Source organism: Trifolium pratense, linkage group LG6 (genome assembly GCF_020283565.1).
Source record: "Trifolium pratense cultivar HEN17-A07 linkage group LG6, ARS_RC_1.1, whole genome shotgun sequence".
Taxonomy (NCBI): Eukaryota; Viridiplantae; Streptophyta; class Magnoliopsida; order Fabales; family Fabaceae; genus Trifolium; species Trifolium pratense.
The window spans coordinates 20,040,468-20,062,958 of NC_060064.1; the positions used below are offsets into that span (position 1 = coordinate 20,040,468).

The 22,491-nt window shown below is 33.5% G+C and overlaps 4 protein-coding genes and 1 long non-coding RNA gene across 5 annotated transcripts; all 5 read right to left on the reverse strand.

The window, feature by feature from the left end:
• Window positions 1-814: 814 nt before the first annotated feature.
• On the reverse strand, window positions 815-2,538 carry LOC123890494 (soyasapogenol B glucuronide galactosyltransferase-like). Its single transcript, XM_045940111.1, has one exon. The coding sequence runs from the start codon at window positions 2,514-2,516 to the stop codon at window positions 996-998; it is 1,521 nt and encodes a 506-aa protein (XP_045796067.1). The 5' UTR covers window positions 2,517-2,538; the 3' UTR covers window positions 815-995.
• Window positions 2,539-4,824: 2,286 nt separating this feature from the next.
• LOC123890495 lies at window positions 4,825-6,490 on the reverse strand. Its single transcript, XR_006802841.1, has 3 exons — window positions 6,295-6,490; window positions 5,264-5,403; window positions 4,825-5,166 (listed from the first exon to the last, which is right to left on the reverse strand). It is a non-coding gene; the product is annotated as an uncharacterized LOC123890495 (long non-coding RNA).
• Window positions 6,491-7,576: 1,086 nt separating this feature from the next.
• On the reverse strand, window positions 7,577-9,397 carry LOC123890466 (soyasapogenol B glucuronide galactosyltransferase-like). The gene has a single exon (XM_045940073.1). It carries the CDS (start codon window positions 9,296-9,298, stop codon window positions 7,793-7,795), a length of 1,506 nt encoding a protein of 501 aa, XP_045796029.1. The 5' UTR covers window positions 9,299-9,397; the 3' UTR covers window positions 7,577-7,792.
• A 6,075-nt stretch (window positions 9,398-15,472) lies between these two features.
• Window positions 15,473-17,382, reverse strand: LOC123891559 (soyasapogenol B glucuronide galactosyltransferase-like). Its single transcript, XM_045941435.1, has one exon. It carries the CDS (start codon window positions 17,066-17,068, stop codon window positions 15,578-15,580), a length of 1,491 nt encoding a protein of 496 aa, XP_045797391.1. The 5' UTR covers window positions 17,069-17,382; the 3' UTR covers window positions 15,473-15,577.
• Window positions 17,383-19,658: 2,276 nt separating this feature from the next.
• LOC123891560 (soyasapogenol B glucuronide galactosyltransferase-like) lies at window positions 19,659-21,791 on the reverse strand. Its single transcript, XM_045941436.1, has one exon. The coding sequence runs from the start codon at window positions 21,656-21,658 to the stop codon at window positions 20,165-20,167; it is 1,494 nt and encodes a 497-aa protein (XP_045797392.1). The 5' UTR covers window positions 21,659-21,791; the 3' UTR covers window positions 19,659-20,164.
• Window positions 21,792-22,491: the final 700 nt, after the last annotated feature.

Consider the following 22,491-nt stretch of genomic DNA (forward strand, 5'->3'; position numbering starts at 1 on the left):
TGTTTAACAAGTTGTCACGTGTTCTCCTACCATGTTTGATTAACTTAAATCATGCAGAATTTAATTATGTGCTAATTTTAATCACAAACCTAACCTAAGATGCTGGATTTCATGATCTCATGTTGGTTGGTTATATTATCTCTTTAGTTCGGAATGTGTCATGGGATCCACTTCGACTCTAGTTACTAACAAAATATGTGGCCATTCATATATGAAAGTGTATAAATAAGCAGAGACAATAACAGATAATAACTAAATAGTAATTGTATATAGTCTTGTTCGAACCAAATTACATGTCTGAGCGTTCATACGGGAGTTCATCTACTCGACCTAACCTAAAGGGACTTAGCTACTATTAAGCATACTGAACATGCATAAAAATAACCTCGATTCCTTGCGGAGGAAGTTTCTTCTCCCGATGGTGGGGGAGAGTCTCCTTCCCTTGAGAGCTCCTTAGCCCTCCTTGCTCCTCCTCCTTTGCTCCTTAGAGAGCTTATAGTTCTCTGAACTTCTGAATGAATAATTTTGAAGGAGGAGGAGAACTCTATTTATAGTTTTTTTGCGTTTTTGGGCTTTTTATTGTTTTATTTTCACTTTGATTGTATTTCAAGCATATTTTGTAAAGAGCAAAATTTCATTTATCTTCTTATCTTAAAATAAACAACACAAGAAGAAAGTATAATGTTACTAGCTTAGAACAAATATTAGTAGTTTATGTATTGTGTTAGTGGAGGGAATTAAACCTAAAAGCTCCTAATCAATTCAACCCTTGAGCTAATAGTAAATCTGAAATCTTAGATCAATACCACATCACAGAAGTAAAAATAAAATCATCATGTTTCAAAAGTACTAGAGAATTATTAGCTTCATTGCTTCAAAAGTACTTGGATGTAAATTCATTATGTTACAAAATAAAAAACCTTAATAAAATCACACACCAGCTGCAACGCCAAGAACAAGAACATTAAATTAATTTCGTTGATTAATGCTCGAATTCAATTATCTAATCTGGTTTTTTCAAGTCCTCTAGCAATCTTTAATGATTTCAGCTCATCAATCAACTGAATCAAGTTGTTGTAAGAATGTCCACCTTCCTCTACAGTGCTCTTGGCAGCATCAGAAAGCTTTTTAGCTCTCGTCCTCATTGTTTCTCCTTCTTCGCGACTTCCCATCAAAATTTCAACAGCCTTCATTATCTCTTCCCTTTTCACCACTACCTCTTCAACAATGTTAAGCCTCGCCGCTTTCTCTTCACCGATGTTTAAAAAAAACTTGTTCACTTTTGATCCAACTGAAACTCCAATCTTCAAAACATCAACAAGCAACTTCTCATTGTAAAATTGCTCAGCAAACATTGGCCATGTGATCATCGGCAAACCAGCATTCAAGCTTTCAAGAATCGAGTTCCAACCACAGTGAGTCACAATTCCACCTGTTGCAGGGTGATCCAATATCAGAAGCTGTGGTGCCCAGTTCCATATGACATAGCCCTTATTGCTTTCTTTCACCCTTTTCTCAAAATCATGCAAAAAATCTTCTCCACCATCATCTTTATCCTTTTCCCTAACAACCAAAATAAAATTTGAACCTGAATTTTCAAGTCCATAGGCTAGTTCAACAATCTGTGCATGAGAAAGCCTGGTAAGGCTTCCAAAACATACATAGATCACAGAATCATTTGCCTTTGAATTAAGCCAATTTAACAATTCTGAGTCTTTTCCGATGTTCTTCTCCACGTTTCCCCTATTGGCCTTTCTTTCATCATCATTGTTAATCCATGCCGAAACTGGTCCTACACTCCAAGATTTGATTCCCATTGTAGTTTTACTAAGTGTCTCATAATCACTTTCTAGTTCATGAAAACTATTGTATAGTGTTCCATAGCTTCTTTTCTCTGAATCAAACATGGCACCAAATGCACCCGTGGCTGAAGTTTTAACCCTAATCCAATCAGCTAGCTCCAATTGTGTCATCTCAATGGTATGAGGCAAACAAGGAATTGTAAACTTCTGTGTGTCGGAAACTAGATCATCATGAGGTCTATGCTTTCTGACAAAATAGCTAGCACAATTGGAGAAATAGCTTGAACTGTAAAAATAAATCCTTGGAATGTTAAGTTTTGCGGCTGATTCAATGGTCCAAGGATAAGTCATATCTGAGACTATACAATCTGGTTCAAGGTCGTGAAGCATAATCTCAATTTGATGTTGTAGCATCATTATTCCTCGAGAGATTTTACCAAGAATTTCTGAGGAAGTTGCATCTTTGACATTTTCAACTCCATCAGGGAGACCAACTTGAGCTGAAGGGAACTGAATAAGTTGAGTTTTGATGGAGTATCCTGAATTGAAGTCAGTGTCTATGGATTTTTGGAATGTTGAAGCATTGGCATGAGTAGCAATGATGGTAACGTTAACACCATGTTTGGCAAATAGTCTTGCTGTGTCTATCATGGGAATCATATGGCCAGGAGTTGGAAATGGAACAAAAAGTATATGAAGTTTTTGAGATTCCATTGCTTTTGAAGTGTGTTCTGTAATTTTAATGAGTTATAACTTTTGTTCCTGAAATACACATATAAAGAGAATAATTTTCAAATACATATCAGAGAATTTATATAGTGCAATCATGGACTGCATAAAAATATTTCTATGTTCTGAATTGGTGATCTGCAACCATAATTGCGACCATTATAGAGTTTAGAAGTCTTTGTAACGACATCTTAATTGCAATTACGGTTGCAGTTATCCATATCATTAGGCGGAAATATCAAGATTCGCAACATAATCATAATTACAATATAGACCATGTGCCTAAAACATCAGCAGAAATTCATAAGGAGGAAAAGAATATATAATATAGGCAAAATTACACTTTTAGTCCTTTAACTTAATTTCAGGTAACAATTTATCTTGTATATATGTTTCTCGTCGTTTTAGTGTCCTTTTTCAATGTTTTAATATGTATTTCAAGCTTCAAATATATGATTTTCTTTCTATGTATGTTCTCAATCATAAATATATGTTATGTCCTAAAATAAAACTATAGATTTGAAGCTTTAAAAAAACCATTTTTAAACATAGATGGAGGACCAAAAAGGACTAAAATGACGAGAGAAAAAAAAAGGATAAAGGACCAAATCGTTGCTTGAAATTAAGTTAAAGGAATAAAAGTGTAATTTTGCCTATAATATATTATGATAGAAAGTAGAAACATACCTTGTAAAAGAGAATTTCTGATAAATTATAAGTATTTTTCTTTACTCATTATAGATGATATGTGTTTGTGTGTTTTACAGGGTGATGATAATGTGTCAAGAAGAGTTCGTCGTCAAAATGTTGCTTGTGCTGCTAATAACTGATGTAAGAGGTAGAGTTATTATTCCAATTGTTAACTACGTGTTGTTGGTCTATATTATAATATTGTAAAGCCTTAGCATCATTATAATTTAATTGACCACAAATACATACAAGGCCTGCATACATTTAAATACTGAATCATATATGCCTACTGAATAGTTAAATACTGAATAATATTGGTCATTGAACTAAGAGTAACATTTTGTGTCTGTATTCTTAGTTTATTTGTTTGATTATTCAATGTGTTCTTGCTTTCTCCACCCATCTTTGACATGTAACAATTTGATATTTCCTCCGATTTTTATAAACAAAAAGTCGTATTTAGTCTACTTTCTATCATATATGTGAGGCCCGTTGTTTTGATGAAAACGCATATGAAGGTCATCTCAAATGTCGAAAGCAGAACTGGACTAAACTGCTGATGCTTCAATTTCGTTCGAGACAGAATCCAAGATGCGAGGATGCTATCATTTCATCACCATGCAAGATGTCGAGGGTCACCTTCTGGTGATTCAGCGATTGATCCATCGGCAAATCCAAGCTTATTTTGTCCAGTGAGAGCAAGAATCATGGCACGATGCCAAGAACCGTAATTCTCACCAATGAAAAGGTGAGTAACAAGAACTGATCCGCGATTATCAGAATTAGCAATGAATAGAGGGTTGACATTGTTGTACATATCCATGTTTTAAGCCATAGCTAATGAAATAAGGAGTGGAAAAAACGAAGGAAATGCAGCAGAAAGAAGAATTAATCTTCTGATACCATATTGACTTGGAGTTAGATGAATGAAAAGGAATGGAAAACAGAAAGAGAAACTCAAATTTACTGAATAATACTCATTCTATTAATTGTGTTTATTGAATTACAACTCCAACATTAATGATGGGATATGAGGAAAAACAATCTTAATATGTAGAAAAAAAAAACTCCAACATTAATGAGAACTTATAAGAGGAAGGCCTTATATAGAAGCACTATCCTCGAGCGGACAAAAACAGAAAAATAAGCTAAAATAATTAAGTCTGTGATCAGTTACAACAAACTATTAAAACCAGAACAATGCCATAAGAAGAAGAAGAGAAAACAGTATATGAAGTAAATCTTCAATTCTTCATTCAAAACTTAAGCTTAATTAAACCAGAGCAATGCCAACCAAAAAGAATAGTTAACAACCATGTTTGTATGTGTAAAATTAACTGAGAACTTATTTAATATGTATATGTTTACGTTTAAAATAACATGTATGTATATTAAGAACATTTTTAAATGCAGAATATTCATGCATCAGAATTCATATACCAGTCCTAATATTCAAGATGAATATTTGTTTGTACTACAGTACTACTCATACTGCTTATGGTTCTACTACTCATACAAAGGAGATTTACTATAAAGAAGTGCAAGGTACACAATGCATGAGCTTATGGTTCTACTACTCATACAGCTGATGAAGATAGGGAATCACACTTTTCTCTCTGTAAAACAGAGATGAATCTATCATCTTCTTCCTCGTTCTAATATGGTATCAGATCATTCTAATTTGATTAACCACAACAATAAATCGATCAAAGCAATCAAGTTTTACCTGTGTTTCTGGGTTAAGACGATAGTTAACAAACTGAGCCCATTGAATTGGGTCTACACCATCAGGAACGTTACTTAAGATTTCATCTCGGGTTTTTGATGGATCATAGAAGGTACCCCACAAATTTTGTTAATGTGCAGCCCACTTCTTTGAAATGCTAAGTTTGCAATATCTCTTTGCAAGGGCTTCAGTAGTCATAGTCATAAATTTAAATCGAGGCTTCAAAATAAATAAAACAAACTCAGAATCTAGCCATTTAAATAATTATTTTAACTGCTAATGTAAATGAAAAGCTATAAAAGTATAATATTAATACCTTTAAGAATGTCTCAAAGCAATCATCAAAGTAACTTTTTGGCATGCCTTCTGGTGGAACTTGATGTAAAGAATTGGTTGAAGTTGAACCTTGAAGTGTTGATCTTAATGGATTTGGGAAACACTTTCTCTTTGCCATTACTGCATATTCATAAAAATGAGAAAACATATGAGGTAACTAAATAAACAACTTTAAAACAAAAAGTGTATTATGTAGCTGGAAATGGAATACATCTCCCTTAAAACAGTTGTACTTACTCACATCACATGGCTGCCTAATTAATGAAATTTAGCTTTCTCTTAAAAGATTACCAAACAGAGTTTCCAAATCAACCAAACAGCTTATAAGTTATACTAACAAACCACGTCCAGTTTTAGGAGTTGGGACTATTCAAACTCACTGTGAATTCAAACATAAATGTGGTTAATGCAACCTCCTGTGAACACTGCACAGTTGCAGAGATCTAAAAATGCAGATATTATAAAATCCTATACAATGTGAACACTGCATTTGCACAGATCTAATTCACTGTCAGAAATATTTTGGTTCAATCCTCTTGGTCTCAGAAACATATAACAGCCATAGCTAATGAATCTATAGTTACATCTAGTATTTATTCGACACAAATAAAAGAAGAAACATGTGTAACAAATACATTGATTTCTTTTAACCACTCATGCTCAAATAGTAAATCTTTATTTCACAAATAAACACAAAATTAACCATGTAATGAAAAATATTTGTGACAGAGGAGGATACAGAGGGCCACTTGCAATAGAACACAAATTGGAAAACTAAGTAAACTTAAAATCTTTCACAAGTTTAGGCCTGCTCTTACATATTTTGCGGTGAGGATTTCAGGACCAGCATAGATTTCCTTCAAATTTTATGGTAGCAAAACATACATCAGTATAATGATAAGAACACTAGCTAGAGTAACTAGTTGGAACTCAAAGTCTCTTATACAATCAAATCATTTCATAATAGTTGGTAATTTTATGGTACACAGCCACTCATGCTCAAAACATTACCTGTTGTGAGATGCAAGACTCTTCACTGACGGAGGTGAGGCGGCGAAGCCAGAGAAGCCAGAGAGTAGCTGCGTTATCACGGTGGCAGACAGTTTCAACTGCAGCGGAAATGGTGGAGTTCACGGCTGCGTTTTCATTGCTTCTGCGTTTTCTATGCTCAAACGGAGTTTGTTTGAAACTGCGTTTTCTAAAGTCTTCGCCAGAGGAAAAAAAATAATTTAAAATAAAAGCTCCAGATTGAAATATTAGTGCGGGAACGCGAAAATATGACTTTATTTTTCCTTGGCGGTTAACGTAACAAACTAGAATTACTTTTCTATAATTTTTTTTTTTTTATAATCACTTTTCTATAAATTTGATTGCATTTGAAACTTAATCCATCTTCCAAACACTTAATTATCATTTATCCGCACAATTATTTTTTTTCTTGTACAAAATAAATACAGTAATTTTGTTTTATATAATTTTAATTTTCATAGATTTTTTAATCCGTCCCTGCTTCCACATAAATATATTTCGTGCTACATCAATCTTTGAAGCTAGGAATGAGGTATGTACCCCAGGCACAAGTGCATTTTATTTTCGCTTGAAAGCTTTGTCTAATACGAAATTCAGTATTTTATATAATTTTTTTGTTAATTTCATGACTTGTATATGTGCAGTGTTTATTATTTATAATAATGTTTCTTATAAAATATGATTAACTTAACATGATCAATATTTTTTGTGCTTCATTATCCTTTGAAGCTAGGAATGAGAAGTAACCAACCACATGTTTGATGAAATGCCCCAATGAAGAAAAGCTTTATTTGATTCTTCATACGTAGGAATATAGGTTTAAGATTTTTTTGTTCATATGCTTTATATTGTTAAGAAGATTGTGTTATGATAAAAAGTGTGTGATAATTATGCTCTGATGCAGGGTGTATTATGAGAAAACTGGAAAAAGGCAAACTCTGATGCTTTTGTAGGTTATAGTATAAGTGAATATTCGAGCACTCTTTTTAATAGTATGGATCACTTTGGACTACCTCCATTGGTATTGCAAACATAATTACCAAGCTTGGCCATTTTATCTTTCTTTTTTTAAGGAAACCATCAGCTTTCATTACCTAAATTCTTGAGTCAGAAACCAAATTGTGAGCATCGCTTTGATGCCTACAAGGTGCCTGTATACCCTTTGGCCCTTTGGTGTCACTATGAGACTGATTCTCGAGTCTGCAAAACGAGACAACCGGGTTTTTTTTCACACGGGATTGGATCTTCTCCCAAATGAGAGACTTCAGAAATCGAATTTGGGATTAGATCAACGATACATCACAGAAGTAATAATAAAGGCCTAGCTGAATAGAAGATCCTTACAAGAGAATTTTTAGCTTCAAAAGTACTTGTATGTAATTCATCATGTTACAAAATCAAAAATCTTCATAAAATCACACGCAAGTTGCAACTACAAGAACAATAACATTAAATTAATGTCATTAATTAACACTCGGATTCAATTATCTAATCTGGTTTTTTCATGTTCTCTAACAATCTTTAATGATTTCAGCTCATCAATCAACTGAATCAAGTTGTTGAAAGAGTGTCCACCTTCCTCTACAGTCCTCTTGGCAGCATCAGCGAGCTTTTTAGCTCTCATCCTCATCGTTTTTCCTTCTTGGCCACATCCCATTAGAATCTCAACAGCCTTCACTATCTCTTCCCTTTTCACCACTACCTCCTCTTCAACAATGTTAAGTCCCGGCGCTTTCTCTTCAACAACGTTAAGCCAAAACTTGTTCACTTTTGATCCTACAGAAACTCCAATTTTCAAAGCATCAACAAGCAACTTCTCATTGTAAAATTGCTCAGCAAACATCGGCCATGTGATCATCGGCAAACCAGCATTCACGCTTTCAAGAATCGAGTTCCAACCACAGTGAGTCACAATTCCACCTGTTGCAGGGTGATCCAATATCAGAAGCTGTGGTGCCCAGTTCCATATGACATAGCCCTTTTTGCTTTCTTTCACCCTTTTCTCAATATCATGCAAAAAATCTTCTCCACCCTTAACAACCAAGATAAAATTTGAACCTGAATTTTCAAGTCCATAGGCTAGTTCAACAATCTGTTTATGAGAAAGCCTGGTAAGGCTTCCAAAACATACATAGATCACAGAATCATTTGGCTTAGAATTAAGCCAATTTGACAATTCTGAGTCTTTTCCAATGTTCATCTCCATGTTTCCCCTATTGGCCTTTCTTTCATCGTCATTGTTAATCCATGCTGAAACTGGTCCTACACTCCAGGATTTGATTCCCATTGTAGTTTTACTAAGTGCCTCATAATTACTTTCTAGTTCATGAAAACTATTATATAGTGTTCCATAGCTTCTTTTCTCTGAATCATACATGTCAACAAATAAACCTGTGGCTGAAGTCTTCACCCTAATCCAATCAGCTAGCTGCAAAGGTGTCATCTCAATGGTATGAGGCAAACAAGGAATTGTAAATTTCTGTGTGTCAGAAACTAAATCATCATGAGGTCTATACTTTCTGACAAAATAGCTTGCACAATTGGAGAAGTAGCTTGAGCTGTAAAAGTAAATCCTTGGAATGTTAAGTTTTGCGGCTGATTCAACGGTCCAAGGATAAGCCATATCCGAGACAATACAATCTGGTTGAAGATCGTGAAGCATAATGTCAATTTGATGTTGTAGCATCATTATTCCACGAATTATTTTATCAATAATTTCATTCGAAGTTCCATCTTTGACATTTTCAACTCCTTCAGGGAGACCAACTTGAGCTGAAGGGAAGTGAATAAGTTGAGTTTTGATGGAGTATCCTGAATTGAAGTCACTGTCTATGGTTTTTTGGAATGTTGAAGCGTTGGCATGAGTAGCAATGATGGTAACATTAACACCTTGTTTGGCAAATAGTCTTGCTGTGTCTATCATGGGAATCATATGGCCAGGAGTTGGAAATGGAAGAAATATTACATGAAGTTTTTGAGCTTCCATTGCTTTTGAAGTTTGTTCTGTAATCTTAATGAGATATAAATTTTTGTTCCTGAGATTTACATATAAAGAGAATAACTTTCAAATAGATTGTTAACGAGAATGGATTCTCACAATTTTATTTTCTTCAGTTTCCTCAATTTTCTCAATCTCTACCTTTTTTTTTTTGGTAAAGACAATCTCTACCTTTTAATTCAACTTTTTCCTCTTTTTCTTTTCTCTCTCCTCACAAATCAATGGCTAAAATTCTACTATTTTCCTCATTTAATGGAGAGAATTCATTCTCATTGTTAACTATGTACACATACACATGGCCTATATTATAATATTGTAAAGCCTAAGCATCATCTATTATTTTTATGTTTAGGAGTTTCTCTCTCTTGATCACTTTCATATGTGGCATCCTCTCATTTATCATAATCTATGTGGCAACTTGTGAGAGCATGTTTTCCTATGTGGCAACCTTTGAGAACTTCAATAGAAATTATGTAATGTATGTACTCATATAAGGATTTTTTTTTTGGTGTCCTTCTCCGTCAAAATTTAATGCTAATTCAAAAATAATCATTCAAAAGGAAACAATTGAATACATTTCAATTTTTTTAATGACAATGTCAATTTTTACTTCTAATTTGATTATTTGAAATTTTATTCATTATTATTATTATTATATTATATTTTAGAAACAAAGTCATTTTGTCCCATAATTTGTCAATTAGATAATTGCTATTAAATGACATTTATAATTTCGATCTTCATTCTATTAATATAAATAGCTGTGATTTGCAACAGATTTCACACACTATTGCAATTCAAAATTATACTTTTTGCAATCTTTTATCTCTATTCTTTTTTTGGGTGATTTCACTCTCATTTCCTTCAACTTTTTCGTTGTTCTATTTTCTTCTTTCAATGTTTTTTTTTCAAGTTTAATATTATATAGTATATTTTTGTATTTTGATGCTATCCTTTTTTGTGCCTACAAGGAGATAATCTTCTTTTCTTATTTTACAGCAAGTGTTCGTTTTTTTTGTGCTTACAAGGAGATAATCTTCAACTTTTTTGTTGTTCTATTTTCTTATTTTCGAAGATGTTATATGCATTTTTTTATATATATAAGCTTTGTATTTAAATGATGTTTATGATTAATCATAATTATACTAATTCTGAGCTATAATTTTTTATTAGCAGGTCCATACGGAAGAACATATTGTTCGTTATTCAAATTAGGATTAGGTATTATCAACTAATGTTAAAGTTTTAAGTAATTATTTATATTTTTTTTATATTTTATTGTCATTTTTTTTAATCATGTTTACTTATTAAAAAACACTTTTTGTTCATATTATTTTTTATTGGTGTAAATCATGCTTATAAATATATTTTTTTTACTATTATTAATAAATGTTGTACTCTTTTTTTTACTCATTATTTTTTTGTTTGTCTAATTTTTCATGTGATATTTAACAAATATACTGATAAAATAATAGAAACTCCTCGAAGGACTATACTATAGAACGAATTGCTTATCAAAAAAAATTATATAGAACGAATTGGCCAAATGTGGAACTGAGAAATTGAAGGCTTAATATGTTTCAAAACAAAATTGAAGGCTTAAGAATCTCTGAACAAAAATACTCACCTTAAAAGGAATATAAAAAAAAATAAAAATAGTAATTTAATTGTTCACAAAAAAAGTTATTCTTAAACTTCATACATATCGAACAGAGAAAATGGTGTGATTGTCTGAAATATAAAAGAAATGAAGTAATTGACTTCATAGATTATTTTTCTATTTTATTTTATTATTTTATTAATTTTATTAATAAAAAAAAGTTACATAGTGATTTATACCAAACATAATATTACAATAGGGGGTATTGATAAAAAAATAATCTACATGGAGGTATTAAGCAAAAAATAACTTACACGGGGTGGGACATACATTTGTAGATTTTATTATATAAAAAATACGATAAATATCAATTGAAAGTAAGGAAAGTAATAATGATTTTATATATAAAAAAAAGAAAGAATTAAAAGTAATAATATCATGTATTACTTTGTTTTTATTTTCCAAACATCACTGTAAGATAAACAAATAGATAAATTTTTTAAAATTTGCACCATTAACAAATGAGATATGCATAACAAAATGATATAAATTTTTTTTGTGTCAAGCAAATGACATATAATTCTACCGTTCATTACACAAATGTGAAATTTTTTCACACGGGGACATGGGCTAAAATACTCCAGAAGAAAACAAATGTCTAAAGGAGAGAGATGACGATTAAGAACTAATATATATTAACCGTTAGATTAGTTTTTGCTTAATGACCTTTTTTATGAAAATAAAAGAACAAATATACGAACATGTGGGTTGGGAACGGGGAGTGGAGTATCACTCTCCGTTCTACCATTTCTGCTTAAAATCTCCAAAATTTGGATCATTTATCATATTTAAATAAAGGGTCATGTTAACTTGTGCCCTAAGGACACATGTTAAGCTACCTAAAAATAGAAATATATAGTATTTAATGATACAAAGAATTTAATGTTTAGAGAATTGAATACAACACAAGTTCAATAAATATTTTCCACATTTATCTTCTTAACATGTGCCTTAAGTGCACAAGTTAACATTCTCCTTAAATAAATTATTACATTAAATATAAAATTAATTTTACAAATAATTAAAAAAACCACAAAATATTGAAAATTTAATAATTCATATTTTTCATGTGTCAAAAAAATATCTATATTTTTCACTGAACATTAACCGTGCATTGGCACGGGTAAGTTATTCTAGTTATAATTTAATTGGCCACAAATAAAACAAGGTCTGCACACATTTAAATAATGAATTATATTGGCCTTTGGACTAAATAAAAGTAACATGTTGTGTTACTGCGTTCTCCACCCATCTTTGACATGTTACAATTTGATGCTTTCTCCGATTTTAAATATAAGTTAAAAAATCTTATTTAGTCTAAAAGGAGTTGTTGAATAGCGGTTTGATAAAATATTTTTATAATGCTTTTGTTAATTTCATGAGAAGCACATGCACTCATTATTATTTATTATAATACTGATTACTAAAAAATATTATTAATTTAACATAGCCACATGTTGTTTGATGAAATGCCCCAATGGAGTGAGGTTTATTTAACTTTTTATAAGTAGGAAGATGGGTTTATATTTTTTTATTTTACATTGTTAATAAGATTGCATTATGACAAAAATAAAGTGTGATAATTAAGCATGGTTTCTTTATAGTAGAATTAAAAAGAATTAATTTAACAATCTTGATGCTTTTGTAGGTTATAGTAGAATTGGATCACTTTGAAATACCTTCATTGGTATTGCTACTAATCAAACTTTAACTGTGTTTGGGTTATGGATATGGTTAAAGGGTAGTCTTAGTTAGTTATAGGTTTGGAGATGTGATTTTAGGTTCAAAATTTGTAGGTTATGAAAAAATCAATTAGAACATTGTTGAACCACCATCTGACCATCATATCATATGCTTTATCAAATGGTAACAGAAGCCATTACTAACTCATATTGTATCATCCTAATGTAAAAAATAAATACACTAATTTTGTTTTATATAGTTTTCATAGATTTTTTAGTCCGTCCCTGCTTCCGCACAAATATAATTTGTGCTTCATCAATCTTTGAAGCTAGGAATGAGGTATGTATCCCAATACTCCTTCCTGTGTATGTGCAAGTGCATTTTATTTTCGCTTGAAAGATATGTCTAATACGAAATTCAGTAATTTTATATAATGTTTTTGTTAATTTCATGACATGTATATGTGCACTGCTTATTATTTATAATAATGTTTCTTATAAAATATGATTAACTTAACATGATGAATATTTTTTGTGCTTCATTAACCTTTGAAGCTAGGAATGAGAAGTAACAAACCACATGTTTGATGAAATGCCCCAATGGAGAAAAGCTTTATTTGATTCTTCATACGTAGGGAGATAGGTTTAGATTTTTTTGTTCATATGGTTAATATTGTTAAAAAGATTGTGTTATGATAAAAAGTGTGTGATAATTATGCTCTGATGCTGGATGTGTTATGAGAAAACTGGAACAGTGGAAACTCTGATGCATTTGTAGGTTATAGTAGAAGTGAATATTCAATCATGGTTTCTTTTTACACGTACTTTTTCAAATAGAACCAAATTCTTGATCCTACTCTCTTGGCTAAGCAAACCAAATTGCTAGCATTGAGTTTTATTGTCTACTAATGTGGATAACAGAGGCCATTTGGTCTCACTATGAAACTAATCCTCGAGTTTGTAACGAGACATCCTTTTTTTTTTGACACCCGATTGGATTTAGGAATCGAATTTGGGTTATTTTCCTGGTGGTAAAGTCATGTTAACAACTCTCCTAACACAATTTTGGTACATAGGAAAGATAGGAAAGATTCACCATTTATATTGAGTTGTTTCTTCTCCTATGCAATCTTGAATTATGGAATCAATGGCAGATAGGAAAGATTCACCATTTATATTGAGTTGTTTCTTCTCCTATGCAATTTGTAGACTCCACCTCACTCCCAAATGCCTTTGGCAAGGATTGGATCCACAGTTATGTCTTCTTTCCCAAGCTATAATTAAAACTTCATCATTCTGATTATGGATAATGAATCAATGTTGCAAGCTTAGCAGTGAGCCATTTCATCAAGTATCTTAGAATTTCAATTTAGGGTCTAACTCAATCCCACAAAACTGGTTATAAGATGAGAACTGTCCAAACTTTATAAGTACAATGAATCTGCTAGGGACTGAGCTTGAACTGGTATAGTTAGGCTTATAAACTTACATAAAGTACAGATTCATTTTGCTCTGAGTTAAGACAATTTAGCCGCTCTTCCTCTTCTCCAAGCTCCTCCATATGTCCCCTATTCTCCTACTTTTCATCATCCTTGTTAGCCGAAACTGGTCTTACACTCCAAGATTTGATCCCTATTGTAGTTTTACTAAGTTTATCATAACCCCGACTGCAATTTAAAACCACGAGCTCAACTATAACTTCCTATATTGATCAGTAAGAATACCAGTTTTGGGCGAATTATTGATCGAGAAGTTAGGAAGTGAGTACTTTTTCGCCCTTTAAAATATTCAAATTATTTGAATGATAGGGTAAAACAAAAAACTTAAATCAACCAATGAAAAATCACACAAGTAATAACAAATATCTAGATGAATATCAGATCGTTACATGAGAATTATTATTAGCTTCATAAGTACTTGAATGTTGTTCATCATTGTTAAGAAGTCCCACATCGGTTGAGAGATGGCCTGACTAAGTGTTTATAGCTTGGGCAACCCTCACCTTACAAGCCGGTTTTGTAAGGATGAGTTAGGCCCAATACCCATTTCTAAGATGGTATCAGAGCCTCTCCAAGATCCGTTGGGCCACCCGATATCGGGCCACCTACCATTTATATCCGCGTACCAAGCCCAATAGCGCTGGACGCGAGGGGGTGTGTTAAGAAGTCCCACATCGGTTGAGAGATGACCTGACTAAGTGTTTATAGCTTGGGCAACCCTCACCTTACAAGCCGGTTTTGTAAGGATGAGTTAGGCCCAATACCCATTTCTAAGAAGGCCCAATGGGCCTGAAGCGTGGACGATGCGGGAAGCCCAACAATAGATCTAGGATAGGCTCTGATACCATCTCAGATTTTATATTGGGCCTAACTCATCCCTACAAAACCGGCTTGTAAAGTGAGGGTTGCCAAAGCTATATAAACGCTACACAGGCCATATCTCTTAGCAATGTGAGACTAAATCCACCCCTTCACACCCAACACAATGAAGGTGTTGGAGGCTGCTGCAATGAAGGCAACTCAAATGCCGCAATTAGGCAGATGGGGCGGACCGCAATGAAGGCGGAATATCCAACAGGCCTGAGCGTGAGGGGGTGTGTTGGATATTCCGCCTTCATTGCGGTCCGCCCCATCTGCCTAATTGCGGCATTTGAGTTGCCTTCATTGCAGCAGCCTCCAACACCTTCATTGTGTTGGGTGTGAAGGGGTGGATTTAGTCTCACATTGCTAAGAGATATGGCCTGTGTAGCGTTTATATAGCTTTGGCAACCCTCACTTTACAAGCCGGTTTTGTAGGGATGAGTTAGGCCCAATATAAAATCTGAGATCATTTTATTACAAAATAAAAAAGCTTCATAAAACCTACCAGCTGTAACTCCTAGAGCAATAGCATTAACCCAATGTCATTATTAATTAATACACCAATTCAATTCTCTAATCTGATTTTTTCAAGTCCTCTAGCTATCTTCAATGATTTCAGCTCATCTATTAACTGGATCAAGTTATTATAAGAGTGCCCACCTTCCTCTAAAGTTCTATTGGCAGCACCACCAAGGCTTCTTGCTCTCATCCTCATTGCTTTTCCTTCTAGACCGTTTCCCATCAAAATTTCCACAGCCTTTGTTATATCATCCCTTTGCACTACTACCTCTTCACCAATGTTAAGCCAAAACTTGTTCACTTTTGATCCAACTGAAACTCCAATCTTCAAAACATCAACGAGCAACTTCTCATTGTAAAATTGCTCAGCAAACATCGGCCATGTGATCATCGGCAAACGAGAATTCATGCTTTCAAGAATTGAGTTCCAACCACAATGAGTCAAAATCCCTCCCGTTGCAGGGTGATCCAATATCAGAAGTTGTGGTGCCCAGTTCCATACGATATATCCCTTCGTGCTTTCTTTCATTCTTTCCTCAAAATCTTGTAGAAAAGCTTCTCCATCACCATCTTTATCCTTTTCTTTAACAACCCAAATGAAATTATGACCTGAATTTTCAAGTCCATGAGCTATTTCTACAATCTGTGCATGAAAAAGCCTATTAAGGCTTCCAAAACATACATACAGCACAGAATCATTTGGCTTTGAGTTAAGCCAATTTATTAATTCTTGGTCTTTTCCAATGTTCTTCTCCATGTGTCCCATATTAGCCTTTTTTCCATCTTCCTTATTAGTCCATGCTGAAACTGGTCCAATACTCCAAGATTTAATCCCCATTGTAGTTTTACTAAGTTTCTCATAATCACTTTCTAGTTCATGAAAACTATTGTACAGTGTTCCATAGCTTTTTTTCTCTGATTCAAACATTGCATAAAAAAGGCCTGTGATTGAATTCTTCACTCTAATCCAATCAGCTAGCTCCAAAGGTGTCATCTCAATGGTATGAGGTATACAAGGAATAGTAAATTTCTGTATATCAGAAACTAAGCTATCATGAGGTCTATACTTTCTGACAAAATAGCTTGCACAATTGGAGAAGTAGCTTGAACTGTAAAAGTAAATCCTTGGAATGTTTAGTTTTTCAGCTGATTCAACTGTCCAAGGATAAGTCATATCAGAGACTATACAATCTGGTTTAAGTTCTTGTAACAGAATCTCAACTTGATCTTGAAGCATCAATATTCCTTGAGTGATTTTACCAAGAATTTCTCTGGAAGTTCCATCTTTGACATTTTCAACTCCATCAGGGAGACCAACTTCAGCTGAAGGGAACTGAATAAGTTGAGTTTTGATGGAGTATCCTGAATTGAAGTCGGTGTCTATGGATTTTTGGAATGTTGAAGCATTAGCATGAGTAGCAATGATGGTAACATTAACACCATGTTTGGCAAATAGTCTTGCTGTGTCTATCATGGGAATCATATGGCCAGGAGTTGGAAATGGAACAAAAATTACATGAAGCTGTTGAGACTCCATTGCTTTTATAATCTATTAGGATGATGTATAGTTTTCTGTTTTGAGATCTTAATGGGAGATGAAGCCTTGTTCCTGAGATATATAGATAAAGAAAATGGTTTTCAAACATATATCAGAGAATTTCATTCACGTGATTGGCCTAAAAGTAGTTCTAAATTATGATCCGCAACCATAACTTCAGCCATAATGGGCCTAAATTAATCATCTAAAAAAATTCACAAGGAGGAAAAGAATATACTGTATGATAGGAAGTAGGAACATACCTTGTTTAAGAGAACTCCTAGTAACCTTATGCTTGCTAGAACCCATTTGGGTTGGTGCATTAGTATTGGCTTGGGACCTGGGAATGTGCTCCTCTTGAGGTTTGAGGTTCGATTCTCTCTGGTGCCAATTTGGGTGGGCTAATTTAGCTTCTTCAAAAAACCTTATGCTTGCTAGAGTAATAAAAGAATAGATGATAATCTGTTTGGAATTTTCCTTCATTGGTACTTCTACTAATCAAGCTTTAACTGTGTTTGGGCTATGGATATGGTTAAAGGGAAGTCTTAGTTTGCTATAGGTTCGGAGATGTGATTTTAGGTTCAAACTTTGCAGGTTATGGAAAAATCAACATTGTTGAACCACCATCATATCACATGTTTTATCAAATGGTAATTACTAATGCTGATAAGGGCATGGAAACATACTTATCAATTACCAAACCTGGCCATTTTATCTTCTTCTTTTTTTTTTTCCTGGAAACTATTGTCACGAATATCGAGACCTAACTCATCCTTACAAAACCGGCTTGTAAGATGAGGATTGCCTCCTCTTTATAAACTCTTCTCAAGAGTCCTATCTATCCGATGTGGGACTAAATCCCACCGAGTGTTGGCCGCTAACACACCCCCCTCACGCTTCATCCCGGCCCAATGGGCCTGAAGCGTGAATGATGTCGGAAGCCCAACGATAGACCCGATAGGCTCTGATACCAATGTCACGAATATCGAGACCTAACTCATCCTTACAAAACCGGCTTGTAAGGTGAGAATTGCCTCCTCTTTATAAACTCTTCTCAAGAGTCCTATCTATCCGTTGTGGGACTAAATCCCACCGAGTGTTGGCCGCTAACAACTATCATCTGTCATTACCTAAAATTTTGAGTCAGAACCAACTATACATAATAAAGCCAAATTGTTGATCCTAGTCTCTCTGCTTGACAAACCAAATTGTTGAGCATCACATCTATTAAATTGTTCTCCTAATCAATAGTATTATATATGTAGAGTAAGTTATTTTATATCACGTGTCAATTCCACGTTTATTCTTAATTTTTTTTTAGTAATTTTCTATTATTTCTAAATTGTAATTTAATTTGTCATAAATATCTCAAAAAAAAAAAAAAATCAAAGATTTGCCATAGCTCTAACACGACACTAATCTGATGTGTATTACACAAAACTTGGCTTTTACTTTGCTTTAGTTTCTTGAGATTGGTTATGGTTGTAGCTTCTATGGAGTACAACTCTTAGTTCCTTGTTTATTCATAGAATCTTTGTAAAGCATATTATGGGCTTATGGGATGGGATTATGCTCTGAATTTGGCTGCTTTCAACATGCCTAGACGAGAAATGGGACCTTTTCTACCTTAACTTTTTGACAAAAACTTTATCCACCACCCCCCCCCCCCCCCCCCCCCCCCCGGAGAAAAAATTCTCTGCATTGTTTACCATAAATACACATCCAAAATACTTTGTTTTTTCGGATGTGTATTTCTGATGTAATTTCGAGGTGGAAAAAGTAAACAATGGAATTTAATTCATCAGCAGATCTTCTTCTTAGCTTAATATGAAAATTGCTTAGTAAAAACTACTTTTATCGTCATTGTACTGCAAAAGAATGACAGAATGTTGTTTCATCTTACTGAACTACAAATCATAACAAAAAGAAAAAAGCTGGAGAAAAATACTTGATTTTGTTTCATCATATTTAAAGCCTTCATTACAATTATCTAATCTGCTTTCTCACCAAGCACTTAAGATTTCTTCAATGATTTCAGCTCACCAAGCACTTTAGAGAGAAACATCAACAATTGAAGGAAAATCATAAAGTGAGAAAGAGCATAAGAAGCACAAACATTGTGACAAAGATAGGGACAAAAAGAAAGATAAAAGTGGTGATTGTCATTCCAGTGCTGAACATTCAAAGAAACACCATGAAAAGGTTGAAGAAATTTAGTTTGTTGCTGCATATATGTTGTTTAGATTGAGAGAAATAACGATTCTAAAAGTCGCCATTTGTTAAAATTGCTCAATAAACTGGTTTTATGATATTGAATTGGGCTCGTTTGAATTGACTTATTTTTTAGATTATGAAAAATAGTTTGTGCAAATAAATAAGTTTTTGTATTAATTCATAAGTTCTCATTAATGAAAATTGTATTTTCATAAGCTGTTTTTCATAAATTACCTTGACAATCTTATGAATAATACATAAAAGCTTATTTATTTTCATAAATTATTTTGCATAAGCACAAAAATAAGCCAATGCAAACGGGCCTTAGTGTTGTACTAATGCTGTTAACTCACAACAATTGCTTGTCAACTCTGTTTAGGATCCAATGAATGACATCAGTTTCATTTAATATCAGCATTTACCAATTATACACTTTACAACCATTGTTGCATTAGATGCAATTTCTATACTACACCTCCCTCTTAATACTTATGATAAGAATTGGATACACTACTATATCTTCTTTATCTAGCAAACTGCAATTAAAACATTAGCATTCTGATTATTGATTATGGATAATGGATAATGATCTGAGTACTGAGAAGTGAACCATTATATCTAGACCTTTACAAAGGTACAAATATATCATAACATTTATCATCATATATTTATCTTAGTGTAATATGAAAGTTGATTGGTAAAAACTAACTAATTTTATCATCATTGCAGTGCACAAGAATGATTTGATGTTGTTTCATCTTATTGAACTCTAGATTACAGCAACAAAAAAGCTGGAGAAAATTACTTGGATGTTGTTTCATCTTATTCAAAGTCTTCATCAGGTCATTAATCTGCTTCAAGATTACTCTTTCATTCAATGATCTAATCTGCTTTATCACTAAATGCTTTAGATTTCTTCAATGATTTCAGCTCATCAACCAACTGAATCAAGTTTTTATAAGAGTGTCCACCTTCCTCTATAGTCCTCTTGGCAGCATCACCAAACTTTTTTGCTCTCATCCTCATTTCTTTGCTCTCTTGGCCAATTCCCATCAAAATCTCAACAGCCTTTGCAATCTCTTCTCTTCTAACCATTGCCTCTACACAAACACTATTCCATGACTTGTTTTCTTTAGCTCCAACAGGGACCCCTATCTTCAAAATATCAACAAGCAACTTCTCATTGAAAAATTGCTCAGCAAACATTGGCCACACGATCATTGGCAAACCAGCATTCAAGCTTTCGAGAATCGAGTTCCAACCACAGTGAGTCACAATTCCACCTGTTGAAGGGTGATCCAATATCAGAAGCTGTGGTGCCCAGTTCCATATGATGTACCCCTTTTTGCTTTCTTTCATCCTTTGCTCAAAATCTTGCAGGAAACTATTTTCACCCTCATCTTTATCATTTTTCCTAACAACCCAGATAAAATTATGACCTGAATTTTCAAGTCCATAAGCAATTTCTACAAGCTGAGCATGAGCTAGCCTAGTAAGACTTCCAAAACTTACATACAAAACTGACTCATTTTCCTTTGAGTTAAGCCAATTTAGCAACTCAGCCTCTTCTCCAAGCTCCCCCAAGTGTCCCTTATTCACCTTCTTTTGATCATCCTTGTTAGCCCAAGCTGAAACTGGTCCTACACTCCAAGATTTCATCCCCAATTTACTTCTACTAAGTTTCTCATAATCACTTTCTAGCTCATGAAAACTATTGTATAGTGTGCCGTAGCTTTTCTCCCCTGATTCATAAATTGGTTCAAAATAAGCTGTGGCAGGATTCTTTTCCCTTAACCAATCAGGAATCTGCAGAGGGGTCATCTCAATGGTATGAGGAAAACCAGGAATAGTAAATTTCTGTGTATCAGAAACTAAACCATCATGGGGCCTATACTTCATGATAAAATGAAAAGCACAGTTGGAGAAGTAGCTTGAGCTGTAAAAATGAATCCTTGGAATACCAAGTTTTGCAGCTGCTTCTACAGTCCAAGGATACATCATATCTGTGACTATACAATCTGGTTGAAGATCTTGAAACAAAACCTCAATTGGATCTTGAAGCATGCTTATTCCACGAGTTATTTTATCAAGAATTTCATTGGAAGTTCCATCTTTGAGATTTTCAACACCGTTAGGAAGACCAACTTGAGCTGAAGGGAAGTGAATAAGTTGAGTTTTGATAGAGTAACCTGAATTGAAGTCACTGTCTATGGTTTTTTGGAAGGTTGAAACATTGGCATGTGTAGTGATGATAGTAACATTAACACCATGTTTTGCAAATAGTCTTGCTGTGTCTATCATTGGAATCATATGGCCTGGAGATGGATATGGAACAAAAATTACATTTAATTGGTTATGTGATTGTTGAGATTCCATTGTTGCTTTTGAAATCTTTGAAGTGGATGTGTAGTTCTGTACTTGGGAGAGTTTATATTTATTAAGGGTACTTTCGGTGCCTGAGATACATTGTTTTTCAATTCTATGTCGACAGCAAAAAGACAACAAGAAAAAAGGCCAAAGGTTTACCATTTAAAACAAAGATTAATTGGTAACATTTACTGGGTCATGAGTGTGTTCGGAGATCATTATGGACTTGAATAACTATATAAGTGAGATAGACACTACACATTTTTATCTAATATCTTAAAGACATTATGAGTCTTTTCACTTATAAAATGTTTAACATCTATTTTTTATTTGATGTGAGACTCAATTCACACTTTCGTATTTTTCTTTGGGCATGGTAAGTATAAAATTGGGAAAACTAATGCCACCTCCTAAAAGGTAAAAGTTTCATGTGTTGGATTAAGGAGAAAGTGACACCGTAGTGTCTCTATCCTTTCTTAACTCATACTTGGGTCAAATGGGAACATGCCACCTCTTTCACCTATTTATCCCATAATATTAAAATTATAAAAATAATAATGCGATAAGCTATGGTTATAATGTACAAGCAATTCAAATGCTTCCATTCCTTCTTTGTTAAGTAATTAGGCATTGTGTGTACACCTCCTCCTAGTTCTACTAGTTATATTATTATGTGATGGAAGAAGGAAAAGATGCGGTTGTTCACATTGTCTTTGAACATGGAAACATACGTGATAATCTATTTTATAATTGTGAAGATTAGAATTAATTTTGACATGTTGGAATTTTTATTAAAATAGTATTAATTTTTTTCGTTGGAATTTTTTTGTTGGATTTTTGAC